Source organism: Ascaphus truei, chromosome 19 (assembly GCF_040206685.1).
Source record: "Ascaphus truei isolate aAscTru1 chromosome 19, aAscTru1.hap1, whole genome shotgun sequence".
Classification (NCBI taxonomy): domain Eukaryota; kingdom Metazoa; phylum Chordata; class Amphibia; order Anura; family Ascaphidae; genus Ascaphus; species Ascaphus truei.
Window position 1 is genome coordinate 13,777,721 of NC_134501.1, and position 18,471 is coordinate 13,796,191.

Genomic DNA, 18,471 nt, shown 5'->3' on the forward strand with positions numbered 1-18,471 from the left:
TTCAAGCGACGGCTGCGCCACGTGAGCAGTTCAGCCAATGAGATGTGACCCGCTAACATGATGCCACGCCTGAACATTGCTGAAACCACAGCTCACACATCGTGGCAGCGGCAGGAGTGCGCCATGTGCACGCACGCTGTGAGTAATCTCAGCCTTACAGCTGTCCTCTTACTCTCTCACGATTGTAATCCCAAATTTACCAGCAGGAGATGCTCTGAGGACCTTCTACTGAGTAATTGCGCTAAACAGTTGCTGGATGTGTTGAAGTCTCTCTCCATCAGACTAAAGATTAGGAGCGTATGACCACCGGTATACACCGATAGTTGGAAGCTACCAGTATTGTTGGCATCTATAGATCCACCAACTCGGCCACTTACCTGGAGTAAGCGGCGTCATTGGCACAAGCACACTTTGTCTAATCCCTGTGCATTATATACACTGATGAACAGTTAGCTGCATTCAGAACAGTGACATAAGTATTCATGATTCAACAAAAGCAGCATTGGTATTGTATTTAAAATACGTCACTGTCCTGCATAATAGGCAGCCTCATGACTTATTGCTAACATTATACTTTAGAATATCTGTTTTGCGTAATAGTTGTACAGATATTGTATTAACGTAGTACTCATTCAAAAATAGACTCTTAAGAATTGGGTTGAGAAATACTTCCAAATATTTAACAAATAATGCCATATACTGTATATATTTATTTAATAGTAACTGGTATACATGATCCAGGAAGATAGTTGCTGAATGTTTTGGAAACAAAATTCCATTTGTTGTATATTGACATTTGGTGAAAATCTGCCGTCTCATGTGGCAAAGTGATTTTTCTGACATTTTTGCTCGTTAACTCTTGCTGTTGCAGGACTTTGATATTAGAGCAGCACGCTGTGTTTTAGGAATAGAAATAACAGCCAGTAGCGGATTGTTGCTTTTCTAGAACTCTAAGATATCGTCCATACTGCCTGCTGTCCATTCGATCAATTAGGATCCTCCACCCCTCCCCCGCTCTGAATTCTCAATGATTATGGGGGTTTGGGTACTGGTGTTACTCTGAAAGATTTGGTGTTTGTTCTCTTAGAACCCACGTAAGCCAGGACAGGACATACTGTACGGGGTATATAGTGCACCAGCAGAATCTATTTACTTGTCAATTAAAGTGATATAAGCAAAGTGCACCAAAGTTACTAAATGGTGCTATTCTCCCTGTGGAAAGAACATTTTTCAATGATTAATGGCACATTTTGATGGCGCAAAGTGCTTCTAAGTATATTTTTGTTTGCTCACTGCGGAGCAGGTGTCATCCAGGGAACATAGCCTCGCCCAACAGAAAATGCACATAGGCAGAAAAAGATAACATTTGAAGCATTTTTAAACTTTAACCCTTCGGCTTTCCCCAGGATTGACCCAAAATCTAACCCGATAAAGGTCTTAGCGGACTGAAACGTTTGTCCATGAGTTTGCCTGAATTCATTTCAAATGGACAATTTTTGCTTATTGTGAGTACTCAGGATTTTAGTATTGATACATTTTGGGGGTAGGCTGATGACACCTCCATGAAGCATCTAGAGGTACAGTAACCCCTACTTTTTTCTTTATTTAAGCTGTTTGAATGACATGCATACACGGTGTGCTTTGCTACACAAATGGTGCCCCAGGGCTGTCTGTACGCCAGGTGGTTTGGCAATCTAGGGGCCCCATCGGTGTATTGGCTGCTGCATGCCCATCCTGGACGCATTTCCCAGGGACATCAGGTTCTGCGCTTCATTTGACACGCAGGAAAATGGAAGCGGAGAACTTCCGTTTCCAGATGAAGCGATATCACGATTGCTCTGAGGAGTGGCCACGTGATTTGTTGGAGGGGTAGTTGCCACGGCCCCTCCATCACCCAAAAGGTTGAACTTAAAAGGGGCCCTCCCATTTTTTTTTTACATGGATGAGGAGCAGAATCCCTGGAACTGAGCAGCATTAATTTCAGCCCCTGGGAACCCTTAGATCCCGATATACAGAACTGTAAAGGTAGCTCTGGTGCCGTTCCCATCTGGGGAAACAAAATGGGAGTTTTAAATCTCACGCTTCACACTGGGCATTAGGAAATCACAATGTCATCCGTTGTGGCTTCCTATTGACCTGCATAACCAGGGTGATTGTAATATGCGGAAATACCGGTGCTACCTTTCCCGGCATGTATTGCGTTAACCAGGGCGTCTTCTGAGATAAAATCAGCACGATCCTGCTCCCGGGACCCTCTGCTTTCCTTTTACAGGGAGGGGAAAGCAGGTGGGGGTAGCTCCTGCCTCTTCTGAACATGGTATCCTGTTCTGTGTTGCAGGGACTTTGAAGCACACTTGCACAATAAGCTCCAGAGTAGATATTATTATTTAAAAAATAAATGATTAGTCTTTATTTTTAAGTGAATTATGTAAAGTACAAAAAAAAAAAGAATGTTTTCGTGAGTGATCAAAAAATGCTGCATCTCGCAGGTCTTTCCGATGATCATGCCAGGTAATGTTTTTTTTTCCCTTCCATAAAACACAACGTCAACTTTAACATAAATAAGAAACGTGGCATTTGCCGAGTGACACATTAGAAATCACGTCGTGGGGTCACAGTGTCGGGAAGAACAGGTGCCAAGGATACACCAGTAGCTCGTTTATATTTCTTCCTCGAGAACTTTCACAGTCTTTTTTCTGCAGCAGTGCCTCTCACAGACTTTTATTAGTTCTGACACTACGAAGACCGAAGATGCAAGTCCAGTTAAAAACAGCAGGTCTGCAGAGAGAGAGAGAGAGAGACACAATGCATGTGTGAGTAGACTTTTATCTCGTCAGAGATCCTATTTACAATTAGGATTTCTTAGCCCTCTTACACCAACAACTTTTGCTGGCTTCTCTAGCACTGAAAAGGCGAAAAGGTACAGGAAGGAGTTGTGATCATTGAGCGGAGTATATAAGCTTGTGAGAACAGTCCCCGTCTTGCACACAAAATCGCTATCACCTTTTCTTTTTTGTCCTAATCATATACATTAAAAAAAAAAGTGTTAACATCCACCAGCAGCCTCCTGTTCAAAAGAACTATTTCTCCAAAATATGATGGAAGTGTTTTGAAATTAGAGAAGGTATGAAATGCCTTTCCTTGTTATATACACATCTTACTTTTTTTTTTTTAAAGAATGGAGTTGCATTAAAGGATCAATCCTTTTCTGTTCCTACATCTTGGATTCAGAATATTCAAGTTCTGGCTCAGCGCTATGTACCTTGTATTTAGGAGAATCAGGCAATCATTCAATTAGACACAGGATTACTACTTTTTTGTTTCCCTAACAGTGCAAATCAAAGTAATTAGTGTGAAGGCTTCTTAAACGTTGTGACATTTCCAATAGCCGGTCCATCTGGCAGTCCTGGTTCACTGCATCTTTGTAAATATCAGAATGGAACGCAAGTAAACTACACATACTATGAGCTTTAGCCTGAAGTTGGGAGAATTTAATATGACTCATAACCAAAATCGAACTTATGTACAAGACTTTGAGAGGGATAAAGGAATAAATGATATGGGGAGAGTGGAAACTATGACCGCACTAAAGGATGATGTAGGCACTCAATCAAAAAGGGATCAGAGAGCGCAAACATACTGGTGCTTCATACTATAAGCGATATCTAGCAGAGTGTCTCCCTCCCTACCAAAAAAAAACAAATAACCAGTGAGTATAACTACAGGCTCAATGGACTTCCAAATCGGAATATATTTAATAAGCATAGAAGATCCAACATTTCGGCTGCTGTAATCGGCCTTTGTGAAGATGAGCTACATGCACGATGGGTGACGCCTCGCGTTTGCTCCGGTCGCCATGTCAACCACAAACTGATGCCTTCACCACGTGTGAGGCAGCGCTTTCATTCTGACATCATACTCGATGGCCTCTGGAGGCAAATACTGGTGGCATGGCAGGTAATTAGGTTGTGTATTGGTGTTTATTATGTAGTTATGGGGTGCGCAAAATTTCCTGGGGGGGGGGAGGCGGTGCGGAGCTTAAAGGCCTTGCGCTCTTCCCCACAACATTTAAATTAAATGCCGGGGGAGTGTGCGAGGTCTCTGTAAGTCCCTGGTCTCCGGCGGCGCGTCACATGGCAACGCAGCAGGACGTCAGAACACACCAGAGAAAAGGTAAGGGGGGAGAGCAGGCAGGGGGCACACAAAAGTTTGGGCACACAAAAGTTTGCGCACCCCTGATATAGTTCACTTTGACAAAGGCTGATTATAGCAGCCAAAAGTGTTGGATCTTCTTGGCTCATTACATTTATTCTGATTTGGAAGACCATTGTGCCTGCACGTTATCTACTTCGAGTGGAAACTAAAACATGTTTTGGCAAAGTTTCAGGGTCAAAATTCTCAAATCCAACAATTTTTTTATCTGAAAAGAACTCTTAAGAGTTTTCAATCTATGTATAACATGACTAAGTAACAAAGCAGTTATAGGATATTTATTTATTTATAAAACATTTTACCAGGAAGTAATACATTGAGAGTTACCTCTCGTTTTCAAGTATGTCCTGGGCACAGAGTTAAGACAAATAATACATGGTTACAAATAGTTACATAAATGAACAGGGTATACATTATATACAAGACATTGCATGCACAGTTAAAGATAATAAATATTATGGGCGTATGAAAGTTACAGACCAGATTAAAATGTGTGACAGCCTTAGATTTGAAAGAACGTAAACTGGTTGTGGATGAGAGTCTCTGGTAGGTCGTTCCAGTTTTGGGGTGCACGGTAAGAGAAGGAGGAACGTCCGGATACTTTGTTGAGCCTTGGGACCATGAACAGTCTTTTGGAGTCTGCTCTCAGATGATAGGTGCTGCATGTGGTAGGGGTGAGGAGCTTGTTCAGGTAGCTGGGTAGCTTGCCCATAAAGAATTTGAAGGCAAGACAGGAAAGGTGAACTTTGCGCCTAGACTCAAGTGATGACCAATCTAGTTCTTTGAGCATTTCGCAGTGATGTGTGTTATAGTTGCATTGGAGAACAAAACGACAAATTGAATTGTAGAGGGTGTCAAGTTTGCGAAGGTGGGTTTGAGGTGCCGAGCCATATACTATGTCTCCATAGTCAATAATTGGCATTAACATCTCCTGTGCGATACGCTTTCTGACCAGGAGACTTAGGGAGGATTTGTTCCTGTAAAGTACCCCTAGTTTGGCATAGGTCTTGGTTGCCAGGGTATCAATGTGCATTCCAAATGTTAAGTGGGAGTCCAACCACATGCCCAGGTATTTAAAACTAGTACCAGGAGTTAGGGTGGTGTTAGTGTTGGTTCTAATCTGGAGCTCAGTCGCTGGAAGCTTTAAAAATTTAGTCTTGGTCCCAAATACCATTGTTACAGTCTTGTCAGTGTTTAAAAACAGTTTGTTTTGGGAAACCCAGTTTTCGAGTTTCAAAAAGTCAGACTGAAGTACGTGTTCAAGGTCGGAGAGGCTATGGCTGTGTGCATATAGGATTGTGTCATCTGCATACATGTGTATTGAAGCTTCCTTACAAGCTGTGGGAAGATCATTGATGAACACTGAGAAGAGTAGGGGCCCCAGAACAGAGTCTTGCGGGACGCCACAGGTGATATCCAGGGGGTTGGAGTTAGAGCCTGAGATGGACACATGCTGGGATCTACCTGATAGGTAGGACTGAAACCAGTTTAAAGCATGCTTCCCTATTCCAGAGCTCTGGAGTTTGTTAAGCAGGATAGCATGATCAACTGTGTCAAAAGCCTTTGCAAAATCTAGGAATATTGCACCAGTGAGTTGTCCCCGTTCCATTCCACACTGGATTTCATTGCAAACTTTTAGCAGGGTAGTTACGGCGGAGTGTTTGGGGCGAAAGCCAGATTGGAATTGGCTAGGGAAATTTGTCTTGATATAGCGTGATGACACCTGTGAATTATGTGTGTAAAGATTCTACCTTATTTTCTATATTATTTATGATCTGGCAACTATTCCTTAAAGGAAACTGTATTGTACGTGTCGCTGGACTTGAACCCTGGTCCCCGTTGCTCCCAGCTTGGAGTTCTCCCCGTCTATTACCAGGGCTGCTGTTACGTGCTGCTGATTCCTGCACACAACACTCCGAGGATTCTGATTACTTCCCTACCAGAACCTATTCCTCATCAGCAGACAGCCCTTTGTAAACCTCCCCTTCCTGTTCCTCTGTGCCTGTTTATTGTGCTTATCCCAGTACTCGAGCTTGCTGCATCTTGCCTAGTCTATTTTGCTATTGCTGTGTACCAGACCCTGCTCTGAGCCTTCCTCGCATGCCTCTCTCCAGTCCTGACATCTGCCTGTAGCTGACCACCGTTGGCTGCTTGCCTCGACCACTCTGACTGATTCTCTGCCGCTTACCTTTGTCTTCGGCCTGTTCACGGACTCTCGCTACCCGCCTGCTGGTCTGTCCCAGCAACAGGACCTCCAACCCCACAGAGGCTCCCCGTGACAGTATGATTGAACGTGGTTGAGCTTATGAAGCAAAATTCAAACAGTTGCATGCAATTATATGGTTGGGTTACTGATACATTCTTCGGACTAAAATGTCGGCTAGGACTGCTTCCTACTAGAAAACGTAAATGATCAATATGTAGAGATTTGTGAACACCCATTATGTGAACACCCACAGTGTTTGTGCTTCTATGAAGGTGTTCAGAAGCTTACCTAATGCATGTAGATTCTGCGTTAGGAAAACTTTCTGTAAAGGAGGAATGTATATTACAGCCATCTGTCCCAGGATGGATCCCAGCACCGAATACCAGAACATGCGGTTCTTGAAAATGCCGATCTCAAATATAGTTTTATTCTGAAAGGCAATAAGAGCTGCATAAAGGTTGTGTTCAGATTAGTACTTGGCTGGTTGTACTGTGTGTGGATTACAGTCGTTTCTAGCAGCAAAGGAGTTTAAATCTGTAGGGAGGAAAAAAAAGCGTCTCTCAAATATAGAAATATTTATTTGCCAAAAAATTAGACGGAGCCTTAAATGCTTGTAATGTTCCTGGTCCCACTGGAAGCTCTGAATTATTACAGGGAAAAAATCTTATAGAATCTTTTCTGGGGGCAAAAACAAACGTAAGCATAGAATTGCTTTTTCGGGTCATGCTAAAATAAAATATTTTGCCTTATAATTTGAAATCTTGGAACGTGTGTGTGTGTGTGTATACAGAGGCAAGAAAAACTTTGAACCATAATGATAATTACAGAAATTCCATAGTTTTACCATGATAACCTTCTTGAATCAAAACAAGTCTTTTCTTAAATATCCAATAGGGTTTATATTAACCAATTCCATGTTTTTTACAATAAAATTATGGATGAATTAGACAAACAATGAGTAATGAAGAGTCCGGGCATGTGAAAAATGAAGTGAAACGCTGGTTTAATCTGCTAAATTAAAGGGGATAATTAGAATCAGGTGTTTAAATAATTAGGTAGATATTCAGGTGTGAGTTTGGGAGGCCCCACGCTACACAAAGATCAGAAACTTTGTGAGTTTGGTCTTCACTATATCGGTGTGTGGAAACATGTCATGCCACGATCAAAAGAAATCTCTGTGTGTGTGTGGTGTAAGAGAAGCAGTTATTGATGCTCGCCAATCTAGAATGGGTTACAAAACCATTTCTAAGAATTTGGGGCTCTACCAATTCACTGTTAGCCTACAAATGGAGAAAGTTGAAGACCACAGTCACTCTAACCAGGAGTGGTCGTCTTATCAAAATTTCTCCAAGAACAAACCAGCAAATCATCCAGGAAGTCACAAAGAACCCCAGAGTAACATCCAAGGATCTGCAGGCCACTCTCGCTTTGGCTAATGTGAGTGTTCATGACTCAACTATCGGAAAAAACTAAACAAGAATGGTGTTCATGGAAAGATAGCCAGGAGGAAACTACTGCTCTCTAAAAAGAACATTGCTGCCCGTCTGAAGTTCGCCAAAGAGCATAAGATTTCTGCAACAATGTTCTGTGGACAGATGAGTCAAATGTAGAACTTTTTGGCCTCAATGAGAAATGTTATGTTTGGCGAAAACCAAAACTGCAGAAGAACCTCATCCCTACTGTGAGTCTAATGGTTTTGGTCTGCTTTGTTGCCTCATGACATGGATGACTTGACATCATTGACACAAACATGAATTCTGCATTTTATCAGAAGATTCTAGGGGAGAAGGTCAGGCCGTCTGTCCTGCAGCTGAAGCGAAACTGGGTCACTCAGCAAGACGATGATCCTAAACACACAAGCAGATCTACAAAAGAATGGCTGCAGAAGAAGAAATTCCACGTTTTAGAATGACCTAGTAAAAGTCTGGACCTAAATCCCATCAAAAACGTTGTGGCAGGACCTGAAGCGAGCTGTCAATGCAAGGAAGCCCTCAAATATGACTGAGTTGGAGCAGTTTTGTAAGGAGGAATGGGACAAAATTCCTCACACCCGATGTGAGAGACTGACCAGCAGTTACAGGACATGCGCAGTTGAAGTAACTGCTGCTCAAGGGGGCGCCACCAGCTACTGAATCTAAAGGTTCACATACTTTTTCACACATGGATAGTGAATGTATAATCGTGTGGATCAAGAAATGTTGAAAAAGTATCATATTTTTGTGTCATTTGATTGACCATGTTATCTGCATCCATTATTAGGACTTAGATGAAGATCTAATAACATTTTAGGTTTGAAATATGTGAAAATAATAAGGGGTTCACAAACTTTTTCTCGCCCCTGTGTGGTGTGTGTGGTGTGTGTGGTGTGTGGTGTGTGGTGTGTGGTGTGTGGTGTGTGGTGTGTGGTGTGTGGTGGTGTGGGGGTGTGTGTGGGTGTGTGGTGTGTGTGGTGTGTGTGTGTGTGGTGTGTGTGTGTGTGGTGTGTGTGTGTGTGGTGTGTGTGTGTGTGTGGTGTGTGTGTGTGTGTGGTGTGTGTGTGTGTGGTGTGTGTGTGTGTGGTGTGTGTGTGTGTGGTGTGTGTGTGTGTGGTGTGTGTGTGTGTGGTGTGTGTGTGTGTGGTGTGTGTGGTGTGTGTGTGTGTATTTAGTTTGTATGTAACATTATAGCCAAACCCAGGGGTTCTCTTACCAAAGACCGACACGACAATGCGTTGAACATGTCAAAAAACACAAAGCAGGTGAACGTCATTGTTGTGGTCCTTGGGGTTACTTTTCCATCAGGAATCTGTATGTTTGCAAAAGAAACAATGCATTATTTTCTTCTTGTTACATAATGACCAGTGTTTTATGATATGTCTACATCTAATGTTAAATACACAGGTACTAGATACAATACACGAATATGAGCCAAAGACATGAAAAGTAAACTGCAGGAAAGCAGAGCAGTCCAACCTTGCAATCTTTATAGAAGTCAAGAACAAAGCAATCTTGAGTGCACTATCCCTCTTACAAGATGAGAATGTAGGGCAACAGTTTACTGTACTGCTAAGAATGTACTACACATTTTTCTATCCCTCCGTTGCGATATACAAAAGGTCCAAGCTCTAAACTGTAGCCTTTGCCAGAACAATCCTATATGTTTTGGAAGCATCAATGAGCAAATCTGTTGGGTTTAATATCTTCATCCTAGAGTGGTGATGGGTTGTTGAGCCCCTAATTGCTTTTAACCACAGAATTTAGTGTTTCTAGTTTGATGGCCTGCTTTGTTTCCCGTGACCTGCATTGTAAGGTTCAGTCACTATACAGATGCACACATCATTATCCCCCAGCTTTTCCCTCGGAAATAATTAGGTATAACTGATATCTGACCTCCTTCCAGAAAACAAAGAGGGTGCCACTAATGATAATAGCAGCTGAGAGTAAGATCTTCAGAATCAAGGCTTTGCTGAGAATTGCTTCCTTGGCATTCCTGGGTGGTTGTTTGATGGCATCTTTATCAACGGGTTCGACTCCCAAACTGGGGAAAGGAAAATGGCAGGTGTTGCAAAAAAAACAAACAGAACAGCTCATAAGATATGACATTTACATCAGAACTGGCAAAGCAGAAACAAGTTTGAACTCCTGTGTGTGAAATCACTGATGTATTAGCACAAGCATAATCAGTTCTACTTGTATAGCATTAAAAGCACAGTATAACACAGTATGCTGTTCTCCTGTACGAAGACACTGAACGATGCATTCAAAACAACGGCTGTGCTGTGTTGTAAGGAATTGCTTGACACGCAAAAAAAAGAAACAATTCCTATGCAGTGGAATATGGGCTAGAAGGTACCTTTTCTTTTTCTAAATATAATTTTTATACTTTTGTTGACAAATAAGAGTTCCAGCTTTGATGAACGAATACGTCAAAAAAATGAGAGAGACGAGCGCAACCTCAATGCAGAGAACGGGGAGAGAAAAAGGAAAAAAACTACAGTATAGTGAAGTAAGTTTAAACAAAAATAGAACTCAAAGAGATGGGGGCTACGAGAGGCACTCACAGTGTGGTTATCCGTTAAAGCTTTTTGTTTAAAACGTAGGAGCCAACTGGAACAGCAAAATTCTCCCATCTCACATATAGCTGCCTCCAAGTTGACAGTCTCTGCGGGAGTGCGGCCTCTTCCGGTCTGTCCCTGGCTCTTATCCTCCATCACCCGATGCGTTTCACAGGCAGTTCCTGCTTCCTCAGGGGTTCAATGTTCTCTTGTTCTTCAACCAGCTTTAAATAGCTCTATTAATTAACCCTATCGTTCCTAACATGACATCTTTAAACCTAAAAAAAATCCTTAATGTGACTATATCACATGGATCTTGACAAATTCTACAAACAATACAAATGTTTATTTAAAGACATTTAATTATTTAAAAAAAAATGTCTTTAAACATTTATGAAACGCGTAGGGTGACGGAGGATAGGAGACGGAAAGGATAGACCGGTAGTGACATCAGACACCGGCACTCCCGCAGAGGTTTTAGCTTGGAGGCAGCTATATGTGGGACGAGAGAATTTTGCTGTGCCAGTTGGCTCCTAAACAAAAAGCTATAAAGAATCACAAAATCCTAAACCCAATGGCAACTTCTAAAGGAAGCACATTTAACACCTATGAATACCTTTTTATGTTACAGACGTGCAAACCTTTTGCTGAAGTTCGCGAACCAGTTGTGATTTTTTTTTTTTTCCTATTAAAAAATTTGCAAGATTTTTCAAAGTTTGTAAAAATAAAACAAAAATTGAACTGGCAAATGGCATTAACAGTCAATGTACAGGTCACAGGACCTACATTCAAATCACACGATACTTTGGCTAAAAAAAAGTGTAGAAATTGGCAACATTTATCCGAAAAGGAGAAATTCACACACAAAAATTGCGATCCACATTTGAAGACATTCGCCCATGTCAAGACTATATATATTTGTTAGAAATGTATTTTTTAATTGCAATATTATCACACTTTGACTTTGACAAGAGTCATTTTCTTTGCATCTGTCATGCGGACACTTTTTGTGTCACGGACAAACCTGATACTGCAACACTGGGCAGGGCCACCTGCAGAAATGGTTTAGCCCAGGACAAATTTAAGAAGCAGACCCCCTCCCCTACCCCTTTTCCCCCCACCCTACCCTTTGTCTTCCCCCTTGGGGAGGAGGAAAAAGCAGGTATAAGCAGCATGGGGGGGGGGGGGAGGGGTTATAAGGAGGTAATGAACCTGGGGGGGATATAAGGAAGTAACGGGCCTGAGGAATGTTGAGAGGTCCTGGAGAAGTGATGGGGGGGGGGGGGTATAGGGAGTTAATGGGCTAGGGAGGGTATCAGGAGGTCTTAGATGGTATATAAGGGTTAATGGTCCTGAAGGGGGGTTAAGAGGGTAATGCGCCTGGGAAGGTATAAGGGGATAATTGGCCCGGGGGAAGGAAGGCGGGTGTAAGAGGGCAATGGGCCTGGGGGGAGGTAAGCAGGTAATGGGCCTTGGAATCAGGGAGCATAGTGGACAGAGACTTGTGGGCTTACCTGGGGCCCCCAGATGGGCCTGCTGGAGGAACGATAGCCAATGAACAGAAGAGCTGAGTCCCGCAGCAGGAGGGCCTGGGGTAGCCCCCCTTCCAGAAGGGCATCGGCCAGCAAAGGGGAGGGCTCGTGAGGCCTGCCGATTGTCCCGCAGAGGGATGGCCGGGTGGAGGTGCAAGCCATAAACTGTAAGGGCCTCAATTCACAGGGCCCGGGACAGTAGTCTCGTTCCTCCCGCCCACCCCCCATGTCGGTGGCTGATTCAGTGCCTCTGGTACTAAAATAAATGCTCTTATCTGATTACCTCTGAGCTGGGGGCCCATCCATAATGATGTTGATCCAGAGAATCTGCATGGCATTCAGGGGGTTTGGCAAGTTCAGGACCGTTGATAAAGTGATTAGACTCAAGGCAGAAATGCTCCTGTAAAGGCATCAAGTAGCACAATTCAATGTAACAATGGGTGTGTTATTGGTAGTCATTGTCATTAAAACCGTACAGCCCAATTTTCCATTAATTTTTTCATTTAGATATTTGAACAAGAAAGGTGCAGTGAGATAACATACATCCCATCACTGATATAAATGAATGTTCCCAGGAAGTATGTGTATTGTAAACCAATACCTTAACCACTACACTACATCTACTGAACAATTGTCCTAAAAATTAACATGTATGTATATCTTTATTTATATAGCGCTTTACAATACACGTGACATAATATTAGAACACAAATGGGAATAAGTGCTTCAGACAAAACAAAAAGAGGGGTCTCTGCCTGAAGAGCTTACAATCCAAGTGGTAAGTGGGGAGAACTTACAGAGGCATTAGGAGGGTGTTCTGGTAAGTGCGTCTGCAAGGGGCCACGGTCAGTACATATGAAATGTACAGTATCAGCCACCGCAGCTGCCCAGATGCTTTGTTAAAGAGGTGTGTTTTAAGAAAGGTTCTAAAGGGGGAGAGAGAGGGTGCTAGTCGGATATTGAGGGGAAGGGCATTCCAGAGGTGTGGAGGAGCGAGTGAGAAGGGTTTTAGGCGGGAGTTGGCTTTAGCTACAAAAGGGGGTAGAGAGAAGACATCTTTGAGCAGAACGCAAACGTCGACCACGCGTATAGCGAGAAATTAGGGCTGAGATGTAAGGAGGAGCAGAACAGTGTATAGCCTTAAAAGAGAGGAGACTTTTGTAAGTAACACAGAGTTTAATAGGAAGCCAGAAGAGGGATTTTGCCAGGAGAAATGCTGGGACAGATGTAGGAAAGTCAAGTGATTCTAGCAGCAGCATTTAGGATAGATTGTAGGGGAGACAAGAGGCAAGAATGCCGGTCAGTAGAAGGTTACAATAGTTGAGACGGGAAAGAATAATGTCCTGCGTTAACATTTTAGCAGTAGAATAACAGAAAATGGCGTATCTTTGCAATGATACGGGAGGAAAAAACGACAGGTTTTAGCATCATTGTGAATGTGAGAGGAGAATGGGGGGGTAGGGGGAGTCAAATGTGACACCTTGGCAGCTTGTTTGTGATACCGGGTGTATGATAGTGCTGCCAACAGTAATGTAGAAGAGGCTAGTAGGGCCAGGCTTGGGAGGTAGTATGAGGAGCTCTGTATTTGACATGTTAAGTTTGAGTCAGCGGACGCCATCCAGGATGCTATAGCGGAGAGACATTCAGACTTTGGTTTATACAGCAGGTCTAAGGTCAGGGGATGAAAGGTAAATTTGTGTGTCATCAAAATAGAGGTGATATTTGAACCCAAGAGATGTAATAAGGTCACCTAGAGAGAGTGTGCAAAGAGAGAAACGAGAAGAGATTAGACTTGTGAGTGTTGATTAGTGCCGAAAAGTAGTTTTGTTTAGCCTGAGAGAGGGCAGAAGTGAAACAGAATAGGATAGATTTGTAGTGTATGAAGTCATTGAGAGTATGAGATTTCCTCCAGAGGAGCTTGTGCAGGAACGCAGCATGCGTGTGTGGCAGTTTAACCAGGGGCTGGGGTTAGAAGGGCGAGAACGGCAGAGAAAATGAGGGGCATGTAAATCAAGAGAGGAAATAGGGCAGAGTTGTAGTTCATGACCAGGTTGTCAGAGTCTGGAGTAGAGCAGAGGGAGGAGCGCAAATCAAGAGCCGGTAGATTAATAGGCCACAGGTCTCAGCAGATCCAAGGGGTAGATGGAGGTGGAGAAGGGGAAAAGTAAGAGAGAATATGAGATGATGGTCACAGAAAGGAAAGCGTGAAATGGAGAAATCAGAGAGAGAGGTTTTTAATGAAAACCAGGTCTAGGTAGTGGCCATCCTTGTGGGTGCTGGCTGCAGTCCACTGTTGAAGGCCAAAAGAAGAGGTTAGAGAGAGAGAAAGCTGCAAGCCCAAGGGAGAGAGGGGTCATCAATGTGGCAGTTGAAGTTCCTAAGGAGAAGAACAGGGGCGTCTGAGGAGAGAAAGAAGGAGAGCCAGGGTTCAAAGTGAGAGAGAAAACCAGAAGGCTACAAAATAACTTTTTGTTCAGCAAACAAAGGGTTAGTTTGCAAACATTACATACTCCATGCAACCACATCTGTGTGAATCTGTTAGGTGATTAAAATGAATGTGCAGGTTGACAACAGGATGTTTCAGGTGACAAAGAGAACTTTGACATGATCCCATAAACCCAGTTAGAAAAATTCCTCTTCTTGTTCTGTGTCAGCCATAGTCACATTCTCTGACAATAGACTCTTCGTCATTTTCCTCTCTCTCATCTTAGAAGGTTTCAAGGTAAGAACAGGGGTACGCTACCAGAACTACAAACGGATTTACTTTCTGTCTCAGACATCAGGCTGAATTACCTGTTTATACTGTGTTCTACCCAGATCTAGCTTACAAAGAGATCATGTTGGCTGGTTTCCTGGTCTGACACTGCCAAGAAGTAATAATTAGGAGAGAGTCTGATATTTCATCCACACTTACGTGCTTAGTTGGAATCGGACAAAGTTTTTGATATTGTAAAATATCCCTTTTCCTTCCTCAATGGCATTCCTAAAATAGGAAATATTATTATTTGTTTACTCTTGTATTCACATGAAGAATTAAGTATTAATGCAGTATTATGCCTTCATTCTTACATAGAGCAAAAAGGTGTACAGGCATACCCCGCATTAACGTACGCAATGGGACCGGAGCATGTATGTAAAGCGAAAATGTACTTAAACTGAAGCACTACCTTTTTCTCACTTATCGATGCATGTTCTGTACAGCAATCATCATATACGTGCATAACTGATGTAAAAAACACATTTGTAACAGGATCTATAGTCTCCCCGCTTACGCACAGCTTGTGCACAGCTTCGGTACAGGTAGGGAGCCAGTATTGCTGTTCAGGACGTGCTGACAGGCGCATGCGTGAGCTGCCGTTTTCCTATTGAGCGATATGTACTTACTCGCGAGTGTACTTAAAGTGAGTGTCCTTAAACCGGGGTATGCCTGTACTTGGTGTTCTATAAAGTGTAAATATTCCTTTTATAGGGATCCAAAATAAATAACATGCTGGCTTCAAATTGCATCTTGAAATGTTTATTAATGGCATAGAAATGTAACTTTTTGCAATAGTGCTACATTCTGAAATATAGCCAAGTAAGAAGATCAACATAGAGGTTGGTGCTTCAGACATAAATGCAAACAGTATGAAAGGGTTATACCTGCAGTGAGGATGCTGTAATAACAAGAACAGGTCTCACTAACATGAAACAAACAGAAAATATTATAGATCAGTAGTTTTGTGCCATTTATTGTCATTATCCTATTAGAAACTTACATAATTGTAGAGAAATCATCATCCACCAAAATCATGTCTGCCGCCTCTTTGCTGACGTCTGTGCCGGATTTCCCCATCGCCACACCAATATCTGCCGATTTCAGAGCGACTGCGTCGTTCACACCATCCCCTGTCATTCCTACTATGGCCCCGGTACGCTGCAAAGCCTGCACGTGGCGGAGATATACGTTTGTAGTTACACAACTCATGTCTTTTCAACTCCTTGGGTAACAGAAGGGCCAGCAACGCATTGCCCTGGCCCTCAAGGAGTTAAAATGTAAGGTGTAGCATTAAAAAGTAACTCTTTAAAAAAAAAAAAAAAGGCGTTTAAATAATGTGTAAGTACGTGTGTGTGTGTGTGTGTGTGTGTGTGTGTGTGTGTGTGTGTGTGTGTGTGTGTGTGTGTGTGTGTGTGTGTGTGTGTGTGTGCGTCTGTGTAGAAATATCTGAATGTGTGCTTAAGTTCTTGGTCTTACAGATCCTCTCTCAAGTGTTGGTGTGTTTAATATTAAAGATGTAACATCCATTAAACAATATAATACAATTTGTAGTCTCGGATGGTTAACAAAAAAAAATCTTGCTTTAAGACTTAAGTTCTGATGCTTAACTTCCTTACTGTTAGAAGTACACAGTGTTTGTAACATTCTTGGTAAGAGTTTATAGGTGTACAAAAGTAAATACCTTAATGATTTTCAGTTTATGCTTTGGGCTTGTGCGGTAGAACACAGACACCTGGGAAACGTATCAGAAAAACAAACGTCAGTCTGTAGCACACCAAAAAACGCAATCGCATGAATGGGATCATTAGCAATATAGGAACCTTTGTGACAACCGATGTCAATGTGGATTCATCCATCCGATCCAGCTCTTCCCCTGACATGGCTTTCAGGTGTCCATTGGAAAGGCCGATGCTCCTTCCTGAAAGGGAAATGTGATACGAGGTTAGCAGACCGCAAAGATCCAGAACACATTATAGGAGACCCCCCCCCCCCGCCCGAATGTATCACTCATTATGGGCGTCCCTAAATGGTGATTACTACAAACCCTACCCAACCATATTCAAACCGTAATCTACATTTGAGACATGTTAGTGCCCCAGTGGTGGATTTTTGTTTACACTAGCAAAAGAAGTGCAAAGATGATGCATTCTGATACAGAATTTGATGTATCTTATAACTGGCATGTAACTTGTCTCCAACTTCTGTTGACGCTCCAAATCATAAGATAACACCCTGGGCAAAAAGGAAACAAAAGTACTTTGATACCTGGAGCGTAAGGGACACAAGATAAGAATCATGCTACTTGCATCAATTTTGCTTCAAAGTTGTCTTGACACATCTTTGTTTTTTCATTTTTCGCAATTTTACACTACAGTTGCATTTACAATTATTAGTTACAATAAAACGAGCAAGATTAAGTACAAGTACAACTAAGGTTCTCATAGGTAAAGTGTAATTGTAAATTCCTATGTCAGATATTATTCATGTAGGTTGGACATCTTTTTAGGAAGGAAAGGTATACAGGGATATACCAAATAAGTAAACATGAGAAGGATGTTGATCCAGGGATTAATCTGATTGCCAATTCTTGGAGTTGGGAAGGAATGTATTTTCCCCTTATGAGATATCATTGCATGATATGACTCAGAGGTTTTTTGTTTGTCTTCCTCTGGATCAATAAGTATAGATATAAGATAAAGTATCTGTTGTCTAAATTTAGCATAGGTTGAACTTGATGGACGTACGTCTTTTTTCAACCTCATCTACTATGTAACTATGTATGTAGAGTAAAATAATTTGTCAATATTAAAATCACATCACAATTTCTCACTCTGGATTGACACAGACACCTTCTTGAGAACCAATATTCATGAAAGCATAACCCCTTCGCAGGCAGAGGGGCCAGCAATGCTCGCTCTGGGAGCAATTTGGTTCAGTTTGATTGTTTGTTTCTCTTTGGTGATGGGAGAGGACTCGCAGAACAGGCAGTGTTTTCCTTACCAATAGCCTGTGCTGTCTCCAAAGCATCTCCAGTGATCATTTTCACGGCCACACCAGATTCCAGGAGTATCTGGACTGCTTCGCTCACACCACTTCGTGGAGGGTCAATTATACCAACCAGGCCCAGGAACATGAGTTTGCCCAGCTCCGTGCCAGAGGCCAGAGCAAGAACTGGAAGAATTGGGAAGAGGAAAGCATGTCATATCTTGCATGGGACTCTTTACGGAGGGGAGGGAGGGGGGATTTGGGAAGGGGAAGGGGGGGTTGGCAGACTAGCAATAAAGGCATGATGAATCTCTGGGCTATAAGGATCAATCTAAGGGAGATAGCACGAGTACAAAGAATCTCAGAGCACCAGCACTAGGTATCAAACAGTGGCCTCTGGATGAGCTGATCACCTTATCCACACTTATTCTTGCTACAAACTATTCAAGATGTATCCATAGTTTGAGAACTCTAATCGTTACAATTGTTTATTCCCACAACGCGCCCCCCATGTATGACACATAAGTACAGCAGGTGAAGCAAAACACCAGAAATACTGTAGTTTGTTTTGCGATTCATAGGTGAGGAGTATCTGCCAGAAATGTCACGGTAACTCCGCAGTTCATTCCGCCGCTAACAATGTGTTCTAGGCCAGTTTCCCCTACCGAGAAATCGCACGACATCTCAGACGGCAAAGAAAAGAATCTCACAGGGTTCAGCATCAGAGAAAGAGAATAGTCCTACC

At 42.5% G+C, this 18,471-nt stretch overlaps 1 protein-coding gene across 1 annotated transcript in view; it reads right to left on the reverse strand.

Moving 5' to 3' along the window:
* Positions 1 to 2,380: 2,380 nt before the first annotated feature.
* Positions 2,381 to 18,471, reverse strand: part of ATP2C2 (ATPase secretory pathway Ca2+ transporting 2) — a 61,292-nt gene continuing 45,201 nt past the window's right edge. The window contains exons 18-27 of the mRNA XM_075577216.1: positions 17,742 to 17,912; positions 16,562 to 16,659; positions 16,423 to 16,473; positions 15,742 to 15,908; positions 14,898 to 14,966; positions 12,267 to 12,383; positions 9,787 to 9,934; positions 9,107 to 9,202; positions 6,707 to 6,848; positions 2,381 to 2,778 (exon numbers count right to left, since the gene is read on the reverse strand). Of these exons, the coding sequence (XP_075433331.1) occupies positions 2,660 to 2,778; positions 6,707 to 6,848; positions 9,107 to 9,202; positions 9,787 to 9,934; positions 12,267 to 12,383; positions 14,898 to 14,966; positions 15,742 to 15,908; positions 16,423 to 16,473; positions 16,562 to 16,659; positions 17,742 to 17,912 (1,178 nt within the window). The 3' untranslated portion in view covers positions 2,381 to 2,659. The remainder of the gene's footprint in view (positions 2,779 to 6,706; positions 6,849 to 9,106; positions 9,203 to 9,786; positions 9,935 to 12,266; positions 12,384 to 14,897; positions 14,967 to 15,741; positions 15,909 to 16,422; positions 16,474 to 16,561; positions 16,660 to 17,741; positions 17,913 to 18,471) is intronic.